The sequence below is a fragment of the Bos mutus genome, chromosome 22 (assembly GCF_027580195.1).
Source record: "Bos mutus isolate GX-2022 chromosome 22, NWIPB_WYAK_1.1, whole genome shotgun sequence".
NCBI classification, from domain to species: domain Eukaryota; kingdom Metazoa; phylum Chordata; class Mammalia; order Artiodactyla; family Bovidae; genus Bos; species Bos mutus.
In genome coordinates this window covers 69,969,968-69,985,284 of record NC_091638.1, presented here as the reverse complement: position 1 = coordinate 69,985,284, position 15,317 = coordinate 69,969,968, and the positions used below count along the sequence as shown (strand labels likewise).

Sequence of the window (15,317 nt, the reverse complement as noted above, 5' to 3'; positions counted from 1 at the left end):
ATCTCAATGGAAATCCCATGAACAGAGGAGCCCAGCAAGCTACAGTCCATGGGGTCACCAAGAGCCAGGCACAACTTAGCGACTAAACAACAAAACCACAGTATGTAGAATGTGAGGTGCGCTGTGTTTGGAGATAAGGCCTTTGGAAGGAAAAGGAAGGTAAAATGAGATCAAGTGGGTGGACCCTAATCCAATATGACTGGTCTCCCTACAAGAAAAGATGAGGGTGCAAACCAAGGAGAAAAACAACCCTGCGGACAGCTTGATCTGGGCCTCTAGCCTCCAGAACCGTGAGAAAATAAACACCTGTTGTTGCAGCCACCCAGCCCACAGTGTTTTCGTATGCTGCCCCTAGCTCCTCAATTCAGGGAGGAGGCTGGACAGGGTGTGGGCGCCGCCCTCGGGTGCAGGGCTCCCCATCCCTGCCCAGCTGGTTTCTCTACCTTTGTTTTTTTCCCCCCTGCTGTGTATATAGATTATTCTTCCTGAACACACCTCAGATCCAATTTCCCCACACAGAACCTTCAGCCACCCAGCTCCCCCTACCCAGCAGGGTCTGAGCAAACAGCCTGGTTCTGTACCTGGAGCCCTGTGGATTAGGATCTAAGTCAGTGTTTCTCAAACATTAAAATGTTGATTCCTGGGCTCTTTCACCCCAATATCTCTGGGGTGGGGCTCAAAAATTTATATGTCTAGATCTTCCAGACCCAGGGATTGAACCTGAGTCTCCTGCCTTGCAAGCAGATTCTTTGCCATCTGAGCCACCAGGGAAGCCCAATAAGTTCCCAGGAGGTACTGATGCAGCCTCTTTCCCCGGGAACCCCCAAGGACTCACCCATCAGAGCAGCTGCTTCCTTTCCCCTCCCCACCCCGGGCCCTTGAGCCTTTGCCCAGCTTTGTCCTGCCAGGAATTCTCTGCTGCCAAGTGGACACGGTGGTCAGATCCTGGGGCTTCCCAACTCAGGATAAAGTTGAGAGGTTGTGCTGCTTTTTAAAGGAAAGGGCTTATTGGAATTTGAACCAGAACTGGAATGGTTTCAGTCCCAAGGATCATTTGCTGTTGTTGTTCAGTTGCTAAGTCGTGTTTGACTTCGCGACCCGGTGGACTGTAGCCCACCAGGCTCCTCTGTCCATGGGATTCTCCAGGCAAAAATACTGGAGTGGGTTGCTATTTCCTTCTCCACCAAAGGAGAATAGGGTAGCTTAAAAAAAAAAAACACAGAAATCTAGACCCACTCCCAGATACAGACCTCCCTTCAAGACAGGAGACACGCTACTGTGATCACCTTTTCTATATGTAAATGATCAAAAGGAGCCCCAGCGAGGGTAAGTGACTTGTCCTGGGAAACAGCACGTTATAGCACAGGCTGAGCAAGAACCCAGGTCTCCTTTGGTGTAGTTGTGTGCTCCCCTCTGCTCACCTGCCTTTTCCGAGCCAAAGAGGGTCTCCTCTCACCCTGTCTGTTCTTACCTCTCCCCATCCCACATACTTGTGACCCAGCTGGGCCCTGGCATTTCCAGCCATTGTGAAATGGAGCCTCAAAGGACTATAAAACTTGCCAAAAGGAGAAGAGTGGGGAAAGCGGCAGAAAAGGAGGGAGAGGTGGAAACCTTTTGTTGGGGGAGGGAAAGGGAAGCCCCCCATTGGTGTCCAGGAAGTTGGGGGCGGGGCTTCTCCTGGGACCTGCCCACATGTACCACCAACTCTGCCTCTGACCCCTGGAGGGCTCCGGCTGCCGCCCCGGAAACCAAAACCCCCTGCTGGCCTCAAAGGAGCCAGCTTCTGGCTTCCCTCTGCAACAGGCTGCGTGCTTCAGACCCTGAGGATTAGTTACTGCAAGCTTCGCACCCCTCGACCTGGACTTCTGCTGACACCCAGTCCAGCCGGTGGGGCTGGAGCTGGTGTGGGGCACTGGGGGTAGACAGCGGACCCTGCCTGGTGCAGGTGAGACTGACAGCTGGGAGAGCTGCCCCAGGCACCCCACGCCACCCCCATGGCACCTGGAGAGAAACTGGACCCGCTTCCTGACACTTTCATCCTGCAGCCGCCAGTCTTCCAGCCGGTGAGCAGCCGCTCAGGTCTGGAACCTCCTGGGTCTCAGGGCTCCCCCTTCCAGCTGGGCCCTGTCTCCCAGGTTGGCAGGGGGCTGAAGAGGCCTTGAGTCATGGACCCTGCTTCCCCAGCCCCTGCCCATGGCTCTTGGAAGGCCCTCCTGAGCTTAGAGTGACTGACAGCTCTTTCCCACTCGTCAATGAGCTCATGGGGTGATTGCATTTTAAAAACAGTAGAGCCTGAAGACAGTGCTGTCTCCTATTCCACAGTGGGTGGCTAAGAGGGCCTGGGCGGGGAGTGCGTAGTATCGCTGGGGGACCCTGATCACTGAGGAAGAACAGTCTCATCTCCAGCCTGGGAGTCGGGTCAGAACCTCCCAGTCAGACACAGGGTTGGGGTTTCCTGGACTCCTCCTTTGGCCCAGTGCCCTGCAGATTTCCTGAAGCCTGACAGTGCATTACAGAAGATCAAACTCCCAGGAGACCCACCCTCCCACTAATGAGCACTAATTATCACTTTCTCTTTACTTGGTCCTCTCCTCTCAGGAGAACAGCTTCAGCTCTGTTAATTACAGGCCAGGCCCAGAGCTTGGGAAGTGGGAGGGACTGACATGCTGAGCCCAGCTAAGCTGTGGGTGCTCTGATAGCTGGGGCCTCCTGATCCTCCCCAGGTGAGAGGGGCCCCTTGCTTTGCAAGCTGCAAGCTCCCACCTGGAGTGCAGAGCTGTCGGGTCTCAGCTCTTCTTGGCAGTTTGGGCTTCTGAAAGCTGCCGGGAGTTGGAGAACACTGGGTAAGGGCCCATCTTGTGACACTGCCCAGTGTGTACCTGGGCAAGTTCACGTTTATTCTGCAGACACCTCTTTAGAGCCCACTCTGTGCCAGGCCAGGCCCTGAGCCTGTAGAAGCTAAAGACAGGACTTTGGCTTTGAGGGGCTTGTGCCTTCCAGCCAGAGGGCTCCATCTAAGCCAGTCGGCCAAGGGCCAAACTAGCCACGGCAGCAGAGAGCACAGTGAGGGAAGGGATAATTCAGGCACCAAAATGGATGACGCTTGGAGAAGCAATCAGAGCCTGGGAAGTCAAGTCAGATTTCACAAGGTGGAGGGGGGGCTGAGGAAACAGTCCCAGAAAGGGCCAGAAGCGGTAAGAGTATGCGTCGTCTTTTAGGAATACCAGGGGGAAAGGTGAGCTGAGCAGGCAGACTGAGTCATTATCAGGCATCCAAGCCAGGATCTGTGCTCAGATCCCAACTTGTCCATCCCTCTGCCTCCCGGTTCCCAGGCTCTGGCCTATAAACAGTCCTCGGGGAGCCTGGACACTCACTGAAATGGAGCCCTGAAGGACACCCATTGGAGGCCAGGGTGGCAGCCAGGGGACTGTAAACCTCAGTGGGGTCACTACTGTGCCCTAGGAGCTGAGAGAGGGGCTGGGCTGGTGCTCCAAGGGGGCAATGGGGCTGGATCTGGCTTCCCCTGTGCTGTGTGGCCTGGGTGTTGTGAAGAAAGGAGAGTAGGCGAAAGAGAACATTTCAGAGAAAACTTATTTTTCCCCATCAAGACATTTTCTGTTTGGGGTGGGACAGTTATCTTGTTCCTCTTCCCTCCTCATCCCACCCCCAACACAGGGGTCCCTAGGCCCTTTCTCCAACCTGGTATGGATGAGTTTCTTCTTTGTTCAGGTGATTCCTTTTGTCACAACAATTTTTGGTGGCCTGCGAGCAGGCAAGATGGTCATGCTCCAGGGAGTGGTCCCTCTAAATGCACACAGGTAAGGGGAGTGCTCCATGGGGCTTCTTCTCTGCCTTCAGGGTCTCTGGGAGTCTCTGACCAGAGGTGCCCTTTGAGAGCCTCACCTCCCCCCAGGTTCCAGGTGGACTTCCAGTGCGGCTGCAGCCTGCACCCCCGGCCAGATATCGCCATCCACTTCAACCCTCGCTTCCACACCACCAAACCCCACGTCATCTGCAACTCCCTGTACCGTGGGCGCTGGCAAGTTGAGGCCCGGTGGCCCCACGTGGCCCTGCAGAGAGGGGCCAGCTTCCTCATCCTCTTTCTCTTTGGAAATGAGGAGATGAAGGTGAGCGGGAGGGGACACCAGGGCTTCCCAGGTGGTGTTCGTGGTAAAGAACCTGTCTGCCAATGCAGGAGATGCAAGAGACGATCCCTGGGTCGGGAAGATCCCCTGGAGGACATGGCGACCCACTCCAGTATTCTTGCCTGGAGAATGCCATAGACAGGGGACCCTGGAGGGCTACAGTCCATAGGGTCGCAAAGAGTCGGACACGAATGAAGCGACTTAGCACGCACGGGAGGGGACATCATGGGGTCTAGAACTTGTGTCCTTCTGCTTCCCTTTCCTTCAGCCGCTCTCCTTGTCACTGTGTTAAGGGGTATTTGGAGGGATGGAGCACAGAGTCCAGTACTCAGAGAACCAATGAGCTGCCATGCCTGGTTCCAAGCTGCCCTGGGCTCACCTGGCCCGGTACACATGGTGGTATTCAGCAGACGCCATGGTGCTGCTGCTGTCACAGGGGGCGTCTAGAGAGCACTGCAGATGCCGGGCGGGTGCTGTTCTCAGCTCACTGACTCCTCACAACAACCCATGAGGAAGGAACTGTCATTCTCCCCATCACACAGAAGAGTGGGGACGGAAGGGAGAGAGAAACCTGGCCTCAAGGCTTTCACTGCTGATGCGAACTCCTGCCAGAAGGATCTTCAGACTTCTCCAGGGCAGAGGGAGCTGGTGCCAGCCAGCACTGCAGGGAGGGACAGGGGTCCCAGAGCCCCTGAGGCCCCTCACCTGTGGATGGGGCAGGCGGAGGGCTGCTGCGGCTGCTGGAAGGTCAGCTGAAAGACTAAAGTGGGGCAATGTGGTGTGTCAGGGGCCAGGCGGGGCATTGAAGGTGCTCTGCCTGCCAGTTCCACAACCTTGGGGAGGCTACTTAAGTTCCCCCAAGCCTTGGGCACCTGTCTTTATTATTTTTTTATTTTATTTTTTAACTTTACAATATTGTATTGGTTTTGCCATATATCAACATGAATCCGCCACAGGTATACACATGTTCCCCATCCTGAACCCTCCTCCCTCCTTCCTCCCTGTACCATCCCTCTGGGTCGTCCCAGTGCACCAGCCCCAAGCCTGTCTTTAAAACATACTTGCATCCTAGAGTTGGTGTGAAGTTAAAAGAGGAAAATTCCAGTAAGAGACTCAATGGATGTCTGGCACGTCAGTGTGGTCTCAGCCTCGTCTGTCTCTCCAGGTGAGTGTAAATGGACAGCACTTCCTCCACTACCGCTACCGGCTCCCGCTGTCTCGGGTAGACACCCTGGGCATATTTGGCGACATCTCGGTGACAGCCGTTGGATTCCTGAACATCAACGTAAGTTCCTCTGGGGCCAAGGCCTGGGTGGCAGCAGTCTCTGACTTCCCCTGATGCCTGGACAAGCCTGGGACCCCCTTCCATCCCAGACAAGTCCTGACACCAATTATAGCCAAGGTGGAGGGCATCCATCCAGGTGTTGGACATGGCAGGGGTGAGGGAGGAGCTGACCACAGAAGAGGAGCCCAAGAGCCTGGGGCAGAAGTCTATCCTGGACGTGAAAGTGAAAGTCGCTCAGTTGTGTCTGACTGTTTGTGACCCCATGGACTGTAGTCTGCCAGGCTGTTCGGCCCATGGAATTCTCCAGGCAAGAAAACTGGAGTGGGAAACTGTTCCTTTATTAAGGGATCTTCCCAACCCAGGAATCAAACCCAGGTCTTGCACATTGCAGGCAGGTTCTTTACCATCTGAGCCACCAGGGAAACCCATGAATACTGGAATGGAGAGCCTATCCATTCTCCAGGGGATCTTCCTGACCCAGGAATCAAACCAGGGTCCCTTGCATTGCAGGCAGATTCTTTACCAACTGAGCTGCCAGCTGAGCTATCCTGGGTGTGGAGTCTGGTCAATGTGGAGCAGTGGCCAGAAAGCAAATGACTTGGAGTCTTGGAGCTGTGGGACCCAAACATAGCACTGGCTGTATCATTCCCAGCTGAGGAGCTAATTTAAAAGTGCAGATTTCTGGGACCACCACCAGAGATTCTGATTTAGTAAGTCAGAGGTAGGGCCCAGGAATCAGCATGATCAAATGCCAGGTTTGAGAAGCCCTGACAAGGCCTCTGGGGAGAGGAGGAGCTACCAAGGCCACAGCTGGCCTCTGCCCTCCTTCCCAGGCACAGCAGGGCAGACAGGAGGCAAATCAAAACTCTAGACTTGCAGTGGTCCTGAATCCTGCCTGTTGCTTTTTCTCTCTCCCAACAGCCATTTGTGGAGGGTGGCAGCGAGTATCCGGTTGGACACGTGAGTCTTGGGAGCTGGGTTAGCCTTCGCTGTCCCAGCCGTCCCAGCTGAGCCGGTACCCCTCCCTCTGACCCCAGTGGGACCTGCCACTCGCTGGACTGATGCTCACATTGCACAAGGCCCAGCTGCCCCCTCCCTCACTGTGCAGTCACCATGGTTACAGCTGGCCCTGCCTCAGTCCATGGGAGCCTGGATTTGCCTCTCCCTGGTGCCAGGGCCAGCTAGGGAGGACAGATGGGGTGGGCTGACTTCCTGGAGTGGGCAGGGCCCAGCCTTTCTACCAGATCCATCTCAGATGGAGCTTCAGCAACCCTGCAAGGTAGCAGGTTGGCTTGCAGGGCAGAAGGGAGATGAGACCCAGGGACTTGCCCAGAGTCACACAGTGAGTGAATGACAGACCCTGCATCCAGTTCTTCCTGATTATTCCGGAGCCGGTGTCCACCTGAATTCAAGAGGGCCCCACTGGAGGGCCAATCATTTTCCCGTATTATCTCTGAGAGAAGTAAACCCCCAGTATCCCCAACTTTTAAGGATCCCTTTCGTTGAGCGAGCACCACGTGGCCTCCATGTCCCCTCTTTCTTTCCTTGACAGCCCTTCCTGCTGAGGAGCCCGGGGCTGGTGAGTGACCTCTGCTCCTGCGTCTGGTGGAGGGACAGTCCCTCACCTGCTCTATCAGGGCTGGGAGGGCGCCCCACCTGGTGGGAAATGGCCCCCAGCACCAGGATTTGCCCTTGAATTGCAAGTTGTGGGTGAACGGGCAACTTCAGGCTGAAGCTCCAGCTTCATTTTACCTATTCTCCATTTATTCTGCACACAATTTTCTGATAGTCATCCCTGCTAGGCCAAGCACCAGGCTGTAGGGTGGAGGTACATATCAGTTCCACCTCTCCAGCTGCATACAGGCTGGTGAGGAGGCAGACCAAGGAATGAGCCATTACCATTTGGAGCACAGCATTAGGGGCTCACAGCACGGGGGGCAGGCGAAAAGAAGGGGAGGCCAGGGAGAGCAGAGTACAGGAGGCCGGCCTGCAGTAGGTGTATAATAACTAAGCAGAGCTGTTTCCTCCTGGCTGCAGAGCAGAGGCAGAGATTTACCTGCCTCAGGGCTCCCTGGCCCCTAAGGACAGTCCAGGAAGCAGCTCCTCCGGGCAGTAGCCCTCCCCAACCCCCTCTGTGAGATCCGCCTCACCCCCACCTCTCAGTCATCTCCTGTGTTCCTTCAGGAGGTGCCCTGCTTCCATGCCCTTCCCCGGGGTCTCTGGCCTGGACAGGTCATCATAGTGCGAGGACTGGTCTTACCGGAGCCAAAGGAGTAAGTATGCAGAGTTGGGGGTAGGGGTGGGGGACAGGACGCATCTCTGTGCCAGGCACAAGCTTTAGAAGCATCACCTCTTCAATCTCCAGCACTACTGTTTAGCCCCCACCTTCCAGGTGAGGAGACAGAGGAGCAGAGAGCAGAAGTAAGTTGCCCAAGGTCACAGAGCCTGTTAAAGTCTGACCTGGGGTTGGTTCCAGGGCTCAGGTGGCTTTGTGGCACCAGCAGCTCCAATTCCAGGAGTGTCTTCCCTGCCTGGACGTGTGGTCAGGCCAGCCAGCCTCTCACCGCAGGTCCCAGCTGCAGCCTCAGGAAAGGTCCTTTAAAGACACAGGCTGGGACTTCCATGGCAGCCCAGTGGTTAGGACTCTGCACTTCCAGTGAGGGGCCATAGGTTTGCTCTCTGGTCAGGAAACTAAGATTCCCTCACGCCTCTCAGCCAAAAAAAAAAAAAAAAAAACTAGAGAATAAAAATGTACAACTTGAAAAATCGCAAACAGATGAGAGGAACTGATCTCCCACAGTGCCCTGGTTTAGGAAACACCGCCAGGAGACCCCAAAAAGGAGGCCCCGTGCAGGGAGGTGGGGACTTGGAGGAACTCTAGTCAAGAGGATACTGCCTGAGTTCTCCCATAGGGGGCGCTACTACTTTATTCCTCAAACCTGCAGGCTCCAGTTAAGACAAGTATCTTTCTTTTCTTTCTTTCTTTATCCTTCTTTTCTTTCCTTCTTCCTCATCATCCTTCCTTCTCTCCTTCTTTTCTTCTTTCTGGAACTGCACTGGATCTCATGACGTTCCTGGACCCGATTTCCTGGGTTTGACTTCTGTTGCATGGGTGCGTGCTAAGTCGCTTCAGTTGTGTCCGATTCTGTGTGACCTTACGGACTGTAGCCCGCCAGGCTTCTCTGTCCATGGAATTCTCCAAGCAATAATACTGGAGTGGGTCATCATTTCTTTCTCCAGGGGATCTTCCCAACCCAGGGATCAAACCCATATCTCTTATGTCTCCTGCATTGGCAGGTGGGTTCTTTACCACTAGCGCCACCTGGGAAGCCCTTGACTTCTGTTAAGGACACTTCAAATCTGAGCAGCTTCACAGCAGTGACCTTTCCTTTCTGTGCCTTAGTTTCCTTGTCTGTAAAAGGGGGTAAAAATAGTGCCAGCTTTAGGGATTATGCCAGGCATATAGCAAGCGGTCCACAAATGTGGTGGAGAAGCAGGGGACTAAGGAAAATGCCATGTATTTTCCCTGGCCTATCCCCTTCTGTTTTGTTCTTTTTTAAGTCACTGACCTGACTAAACCCTTGCCCTGCATGCGCTTGACCAGGTCTGTGAATTCTAGGCAGGCTTGCAGCACAGGCCTCGGCTGCATGGGCCTCAAAAACCAGGCACTACTGGGTTGGATTCCTGGTTTTGCCTTTTATAAACTGTGGTCTTGGGCAAGCCACTCCAACCCTCTGAGCCCTGAGTTCCCCCAGGGGAAAAAAAGGAGAAAGATAACCCCACCTGAACAGGGAAGATGAAAAAGTTTCCAGTGGACGAAAGAACCCCCACTCCTTCCCAAACTTGGAGACAGGAAGCCAGATCTTAGCTCAGAGTCACATGGTTATTAGCAGTTGACACACAGATCATTTTACTGCTCTCTCTCAAGGGCCATGATTCACGTGTCCTCAGAGGCCAGGCAGGTCACATAAACAGTGAGGCACCAGGTTGGGAATGTGGTGAAGTGGAAAGAATATTTCTATAGATCTTCTGATGCCAGATTTTCTGAATTTCTTTTTAAAAAAGAAGCCAAAATTTTCGAAAACTTTCTCAGTTTTTGAAAATGGTAATACTTTAAAGTTGAACAATACTGGGGATCAGCCAGAACATTTCTATAGGTTAGGTCAGCCCTGGGCCACCTCAAGGCTTAGAACAGCTGCTGCTGCTGCTGCTAAGTCGCTTCAGTCGTGTCCGACTCTGTGCAACCCCATAGACGGCAGCCCACTAGGCTCCCCCATCCCTGGGATTCTCCAGGCAAGAACACTGCAGTGGGTTGCCATTTCCTTCTCCAATGCATGAAAGTGAAAAGTGAAAGTGAAGTCGCTCAGTCGTTTCCGACTCTCAGTGACCCCGTGGACTGCAGCCTACCAGGCTCATCTGTCCATGGGGTTGTCCAGGCAAGAGTACTGGAGTGGGGTGCCATTGCCTTCTCCACTTAGCACAGCACCTGGTGTTTATTTAGCAAGCCCACAAGCACCTTCTCCCACCCATTCCTACAGTTTCACGCTCAGTCTGCGAGACGAGGCCGCCCACGTTCCAGTGACGCTCAGGGCGTCCTTTGCAGACAGAACTCTGGCCTGGGTCTCCCGCTGGGGCCGGAAGAAGCTGATCTTGGCCCCCTTCCTCTTCTACCCCCAGCGATTCTTTGAGGTGGGTCAGAATCCAGATCCCTGGTCCCTCTGGCATGGAGCACAGAGCTACACTCCCATCCAGGGGAGTGGGGGTACGTCCAGGAGTGGGGGCGCGGTTTGTGGAGCCAGTGCCACTAGAAGAGAGGAGATCAGTGGGGCTGATCTCACACCCTGAAACACCAATTTAATTAATCAAAGTGGGCCCTGGCCTCAGCATTATTAAAAAGCCCTGCTGCGATTCATGGGGTCGCAAAGAGTCGGACACGACTGAGCGACTGATCTGATCTGATCTGATCTGGTCTGAATGACTCCAATGTGCAGCTGAGGTTGAGACCACTTCTCCAGGGGAAGCAACCCCTGTTACAGATGGTGAAATGGAGGCCAAGTCCTGGGCAGATCCTTGTGGAAGGGCTGACGACAACCTGGGCCCCTCCATCATCCCGTCTTTTTCACCACTGGGTGCCCCATGGGTTTATTCCTTGTGTCCTTTGATGGAAGGAGAAGCCACTGGGTGGGGCATCAGGCAGGCAAGGGAGGGTCTTGCTGCAGGCAAGGGAAGCCTGCAGCACCCCATGCCCTTCTGTACCAGGTGCTGCTCCTGTGCCAAGAGGGAGGCCTGAAGCTGGCGCTCAACGGGCAGGGCGTGGGGGCCACCAGCCTGGGCCAGCAAGTCCTGGAGCAGCTACGGGAGCTGCGAATCAGTGGTAGCGTCCAGCTCTACTGTGTCCACTACTGAGGAGGGAGCCAGAGGGCCCAGCCAGAGAAGAGGACCTGCCTATACCAAGGGCCCCACCAGCTGATCCCACTCTCCTCCCCTTGTTAAAAATGTCCCCACGATGTCAGGCCTGGCTCACCTCCGGAACCAGGAGCCTGAGTCTGCAGATGCTTTGGGCCCCACAGCAGAAGGTGGGCACGAGAATGTGAAGGCTCCAGAAACTCTGCAGCTCCCTCTTCTGAGAGCCTGGGATTTGGCTCTGCCATCTTTCAAGGGCCTCTAAAAGGAGGTAGACACTCCAAATAAAGCCTAGCAAAGGTACTAATGAAGGTACCCCAAAATACAGCAGCTTTGAAAATTGACATGTTTATTTCCTTCTCACACAAACAGAAAATGGTTCAGGTCAGTGGGTAACTCTGCTCCCTGTGGACCTTCTGGCTCATCCCACCAACCCCAGAGAGTCAGCATCACCTGCATGGCTGAAGCATGGTCACCACTGTATCTAGGTTTCAACCACTGAGAAGGCAAATAGAGAATACGGACAAGGCCCACCTGATGTCGTAAGCCCAGGCCTGGGATTGGCACACGCTATTTGCACTCACATCTCATCAGCAAATACTCAGTCACATGACCACACTGTCTACAAGGGAGGCTGGAAATGTTCTCTGTGAGATGACCATGTGCCTGGTCACAGGTCCACAACTGTGATTCCTGGGATATTTGGTATTATTTGTATGATCTTATTTTGTGTTTTCTACTTACTGTTGCTATTTTGTCCTTATATTTTCAGCTTTCATACTTACTATTGGATTGATGAAATCTCCTTTATCACCCTCCCGTTTTTTTTCTTAAGCTAATTTGGAAGTTATGAATTCCATTTTATGGCAATGGCACCCCACTCCAGTACTCTTGCCCGGAAAATCCCATGGACGAAGGAGCCTGGTAGGCTGCAGTCCATGAGGTCACTAAGAGTCAGACACGACTGAGCGACTTCACTTTCACTTTTCACTTTTCACTTCATGCATTGGAGAAGGAAATGGCAACCCACTCCAGTGTTCTTGCCTGGAGAATCCCAGGGACAGGGGAGCCTGGTGGGCTGCCGTCTATGGGGTCGCACAGCATCAGACACGACTGAAGCGATTTAGCAGCAGCAGCAGCAGTGGTTATCCATACTTTTTATTTTATTTTTTAATTAACATATAACATTGACTTTTCAGGATGGGTAAAATTCTAGATTTGCGTGATGACCACCAATACAATCAGGATATATAACTCCATCATTCCAAAAAATTCCTTGGTGTTGCTTCTGTGTAATCATACCTTCTCCACCCCCTCCCTTAACCCCCAGCAACTCACTGATCTGCTCTCCATTACTGTATTTTGCATTTTGAGCATGTCCTATAAATGGAATCAGGTAGGATGTGAACCTTTGAAACTGGTTTGTTTCAATCAGCAGTACCTTTGGGTACTGATCTAAGTTGCTGTGTGGTAACACTTAGCCATTTCTATTTATTATTAACACTCAGTATGATTCTATTGTACCGTAATATATCTGTTGACCCAGTGAAGAACATGTGAGTGGTTTTCAGTTTTTGACAATTATGAATAGAGCTGCTAAAAACATTTGTATACAAGTCTTTGTATGAATGTAACTTTTCATTTCTCTTGGTTTAATACTTACCAGTGGGCTTGATGGATTATGTGGTAAATGCATGTTTAATTTTATAAGAAACTATCAAACTATTTTCCGGAGTTATTTCAGAGTAGCTTTGGCAATTTCACATTTCCACCAGCAATCTATTAAATTTCCAGTTGTTCTGCATGCTCATCAATACTTGTTATTGTCGGGATTTTTTTATGTTAGCCATTCTTGATGTATAGAGGTATCTCATTGTGGCATTAATTTGTATTTCCCTAGCAGCTAAAGATGTTGAGCATCTTTTCATGTGCTAATTTTCCATCTGTGTGTTCTCTCAGAAGTGCTGTCCCCTTCTCTATTTTATTGAATTTTGTAAAAACTGGGACTGTTTCTTTAAACTGTTCATGAAATTTTCTGGGGAAGCTGTCTAGACCTGGATATTTCCATTTGCAAGATTTTATAATTAAAAATTCAATTCCTTTAATAGGACATGGAAATAGACTGTGTATCTATTTTACCTTAGGTTGGTTTCATTAGTTTGTGTTTTTCAAGAAATTGGTCCATTTAATCTAGATTCCATATATATGCATGACTATGCAATATTTGTTTTGCTCTTTCTGACTACTTTACTCTGTATAACAGGTTCTAGGTTCATCCACCTCACTACAACTGACTCAAATTCATTCCTTTTTATGGCTGAGTAATATTCCATTGTACATATGTACCATATCTTCTTTATCCATTCATCTATCAATGAATATCTAGGTTGCTTCCATGTCCTGGCCATTATAAATAGTGCTGCAATGAACACTGGGGTACATGTGTCTTTTTGAATTGTGGTTTTCTCAGAGCATATGCCCAGTAGTGGGGTTGTTATGTCATATGGTAATTTTATTCCTAATTTGTTAAGGAATCTTCATACTGTTCTCCATAGTGGCTGTACCAATCTACATTTAATCTTAGTCATCAAATGTAATACATGCATAGAGTACATAATATGGTTTTCTTATCTTTTCAATGTCTGTGGGGTCTTTAGTGAAAACCCTTCTTTCATTTCTGATATTGGTAATTTGAATCTTTTTCCCTTTTTTTCTTTGTCAGTCTCACTAGAGTTTTACCAATTTAATTGGTATTTTCAGAAAAACAGCTTTGACCCTATTGATTTTCTCTACTGTTTTCTGTTTCCAACTTTATAAATTTCTGCCCTTATCTTTTTTATTTTCTTCTTTTTACTTGCTTTGGTTTATCTTGCTCTTTTTTCCTAATTTCTTCCGTTGAAAGCTCAGAGTACTGATTTTAAACTTTTCTTCTTTTCTACTATAAGCATGTAAGATAATACATTTTTTCTCAGCACTTTACCTATACCACACAAATGTTGATATTTTGTGTTTGCATTTTTTTTTTCATTTTAAAATATTTGCTGGGGTGGTCCTAAGATGGTGGAGGAATAGGACAGGGAGACCACTTTCTCCCCCACAAATTCATCAAAAGAACATTTGAATGATGAGAAAATTCCACAAAACAACTTCTGAATGCTGGCAGAGGACATTACGCACCCAGAAAAGCAGCCCATTTTCTTCGAAAGGAGGTAGGAAAAAATATAAAAGATAAAAAGAGACAAAAGAGGTAGGGAAGGAGCTCCATCCCGGGAAGGGAGTCTTAAAAAAGAGAGAAATTTCCAAACACCAGGAAACACTCTCACTGCAAAGTCTCTGTCAAGCCTTGGAAACACAGAGAGCAACATAACCCGGAGGAAGAATAAATAAATAATTAAAACCCACAGATTACATGCCCAACAGTAACTCCCCCAGCAGAGAAGCAGCACAGACACCTGCATTCACCAGTAGCAAGTGGGGGCTGGGCAGGGAAGCGCAGGCTGCATTGCTTAGAGTAAGGACCAGGCCTGAATGCTCTGAGGGCAATCTGAGGGAACTAACTTGGGATAGCAAACCAGACTGTGGGATAGCTACCACGTGAAAAGCCCTAACCTAAGACACCACCAGGCCCGCTCACAGAACAAAGGACTGACTAGAGCTACGCAAAAAGCCCTAACCTAAGACACCATCTAGCCCGCTCACAGAATAAAGGACTGAGCAGAGCTAGCCAGCAGCAGGCCGGCCCATCCCCCTCCGGAGACAGGCAGGCAAGGGCAGCCAGAGCCAGAAGAGGGCAATCGCGGCCCCAGAGAGGCATTATCTACCAAACTGCTAGCAGGCTTCATTGCTAACCAAGACCTCTTGGGATTCTGGACGGTCAACATCCACCTGAGAAGGTGCGCCGGTTGTACACCCAGAAAACCAAGCAGCAGGGACGGGGGAGGCGATAAGTCGCAGTGACCGTGCTTGCCAGACACCTGGTCACCTGAGCTGCTCGGACCTGGGAAGGGCACAAACTCAGGCCCAGCTGAGTCTGTGCCTCTGAGAACTACCCGAATACCTGAAGCTGAGTAGCTTAGACCTGGGAAGTGCATACAACCCAGGGCCAGCCTCAGACAGTTCCCAGCAGAGCAACATAGAGCCTGAGCAGCATAGACAGGGAAAGCACACACGCTGTGAGCAGAGGCAGGCCCAGTGTGCCCAAGACACTGCGAGCACTCTCCACGTATGCCGGTGTTATTTGTTTGCAGCGTCCCTCCCTCCCCACAGCACTACTGAACAAGTAAGCCTAAAAAATTGTCCACCATCACCCTCTTGGATCAGGGCAGAAATTAGACACTGCAGAGACCAGGAAACAGAAGCTGAAACAGAGGAAACCGCCCTGGAAGTGACAGGTGCAATAGATTAAAACCCTGCAGTTAGCGTCAACTACATAGGAAGGAGACTATAGATCTTGAGAAGTATAAGCTGGATGAAGGAACTATCTG

General features: G+C 51.1%; 1 protein-coding gene across 1 annotated transcript; it reads left to right on the top strand.

Annotated features, from left to right (window-relative positions):
* Positions 1–1,863: 1,863 nt before the first annotated feature.
* Positions 1,864–13,099, top strand: LGALS12 (galectin 12). The gene is made up of 9 exons (XM_070359231.1): positions 1,864–2,063; positions 3,730–3,818; positions 3,914–4,127; positions 5,311–5,430; positions 6,352–6,390; positions 6,983–7,009; positions 7,615–7,703; positions 9,969–10,119; positions 10,690–13,099. The coding sequence occupies exons 1-9, from the start codon at positions 1,995–1,997 to the stop codon at positions 10,834–10,836; spliced, it is 945 nt and encodes a 314-aa protein (XP_070215332.1). The 5' UTR covers positions 1,864–1,994; the 3' UTR covers positions 10,837–13,099.
* The last annotated feature ends 2,218 nt before the right edge of the window (positions 13,100–15,317 follow it).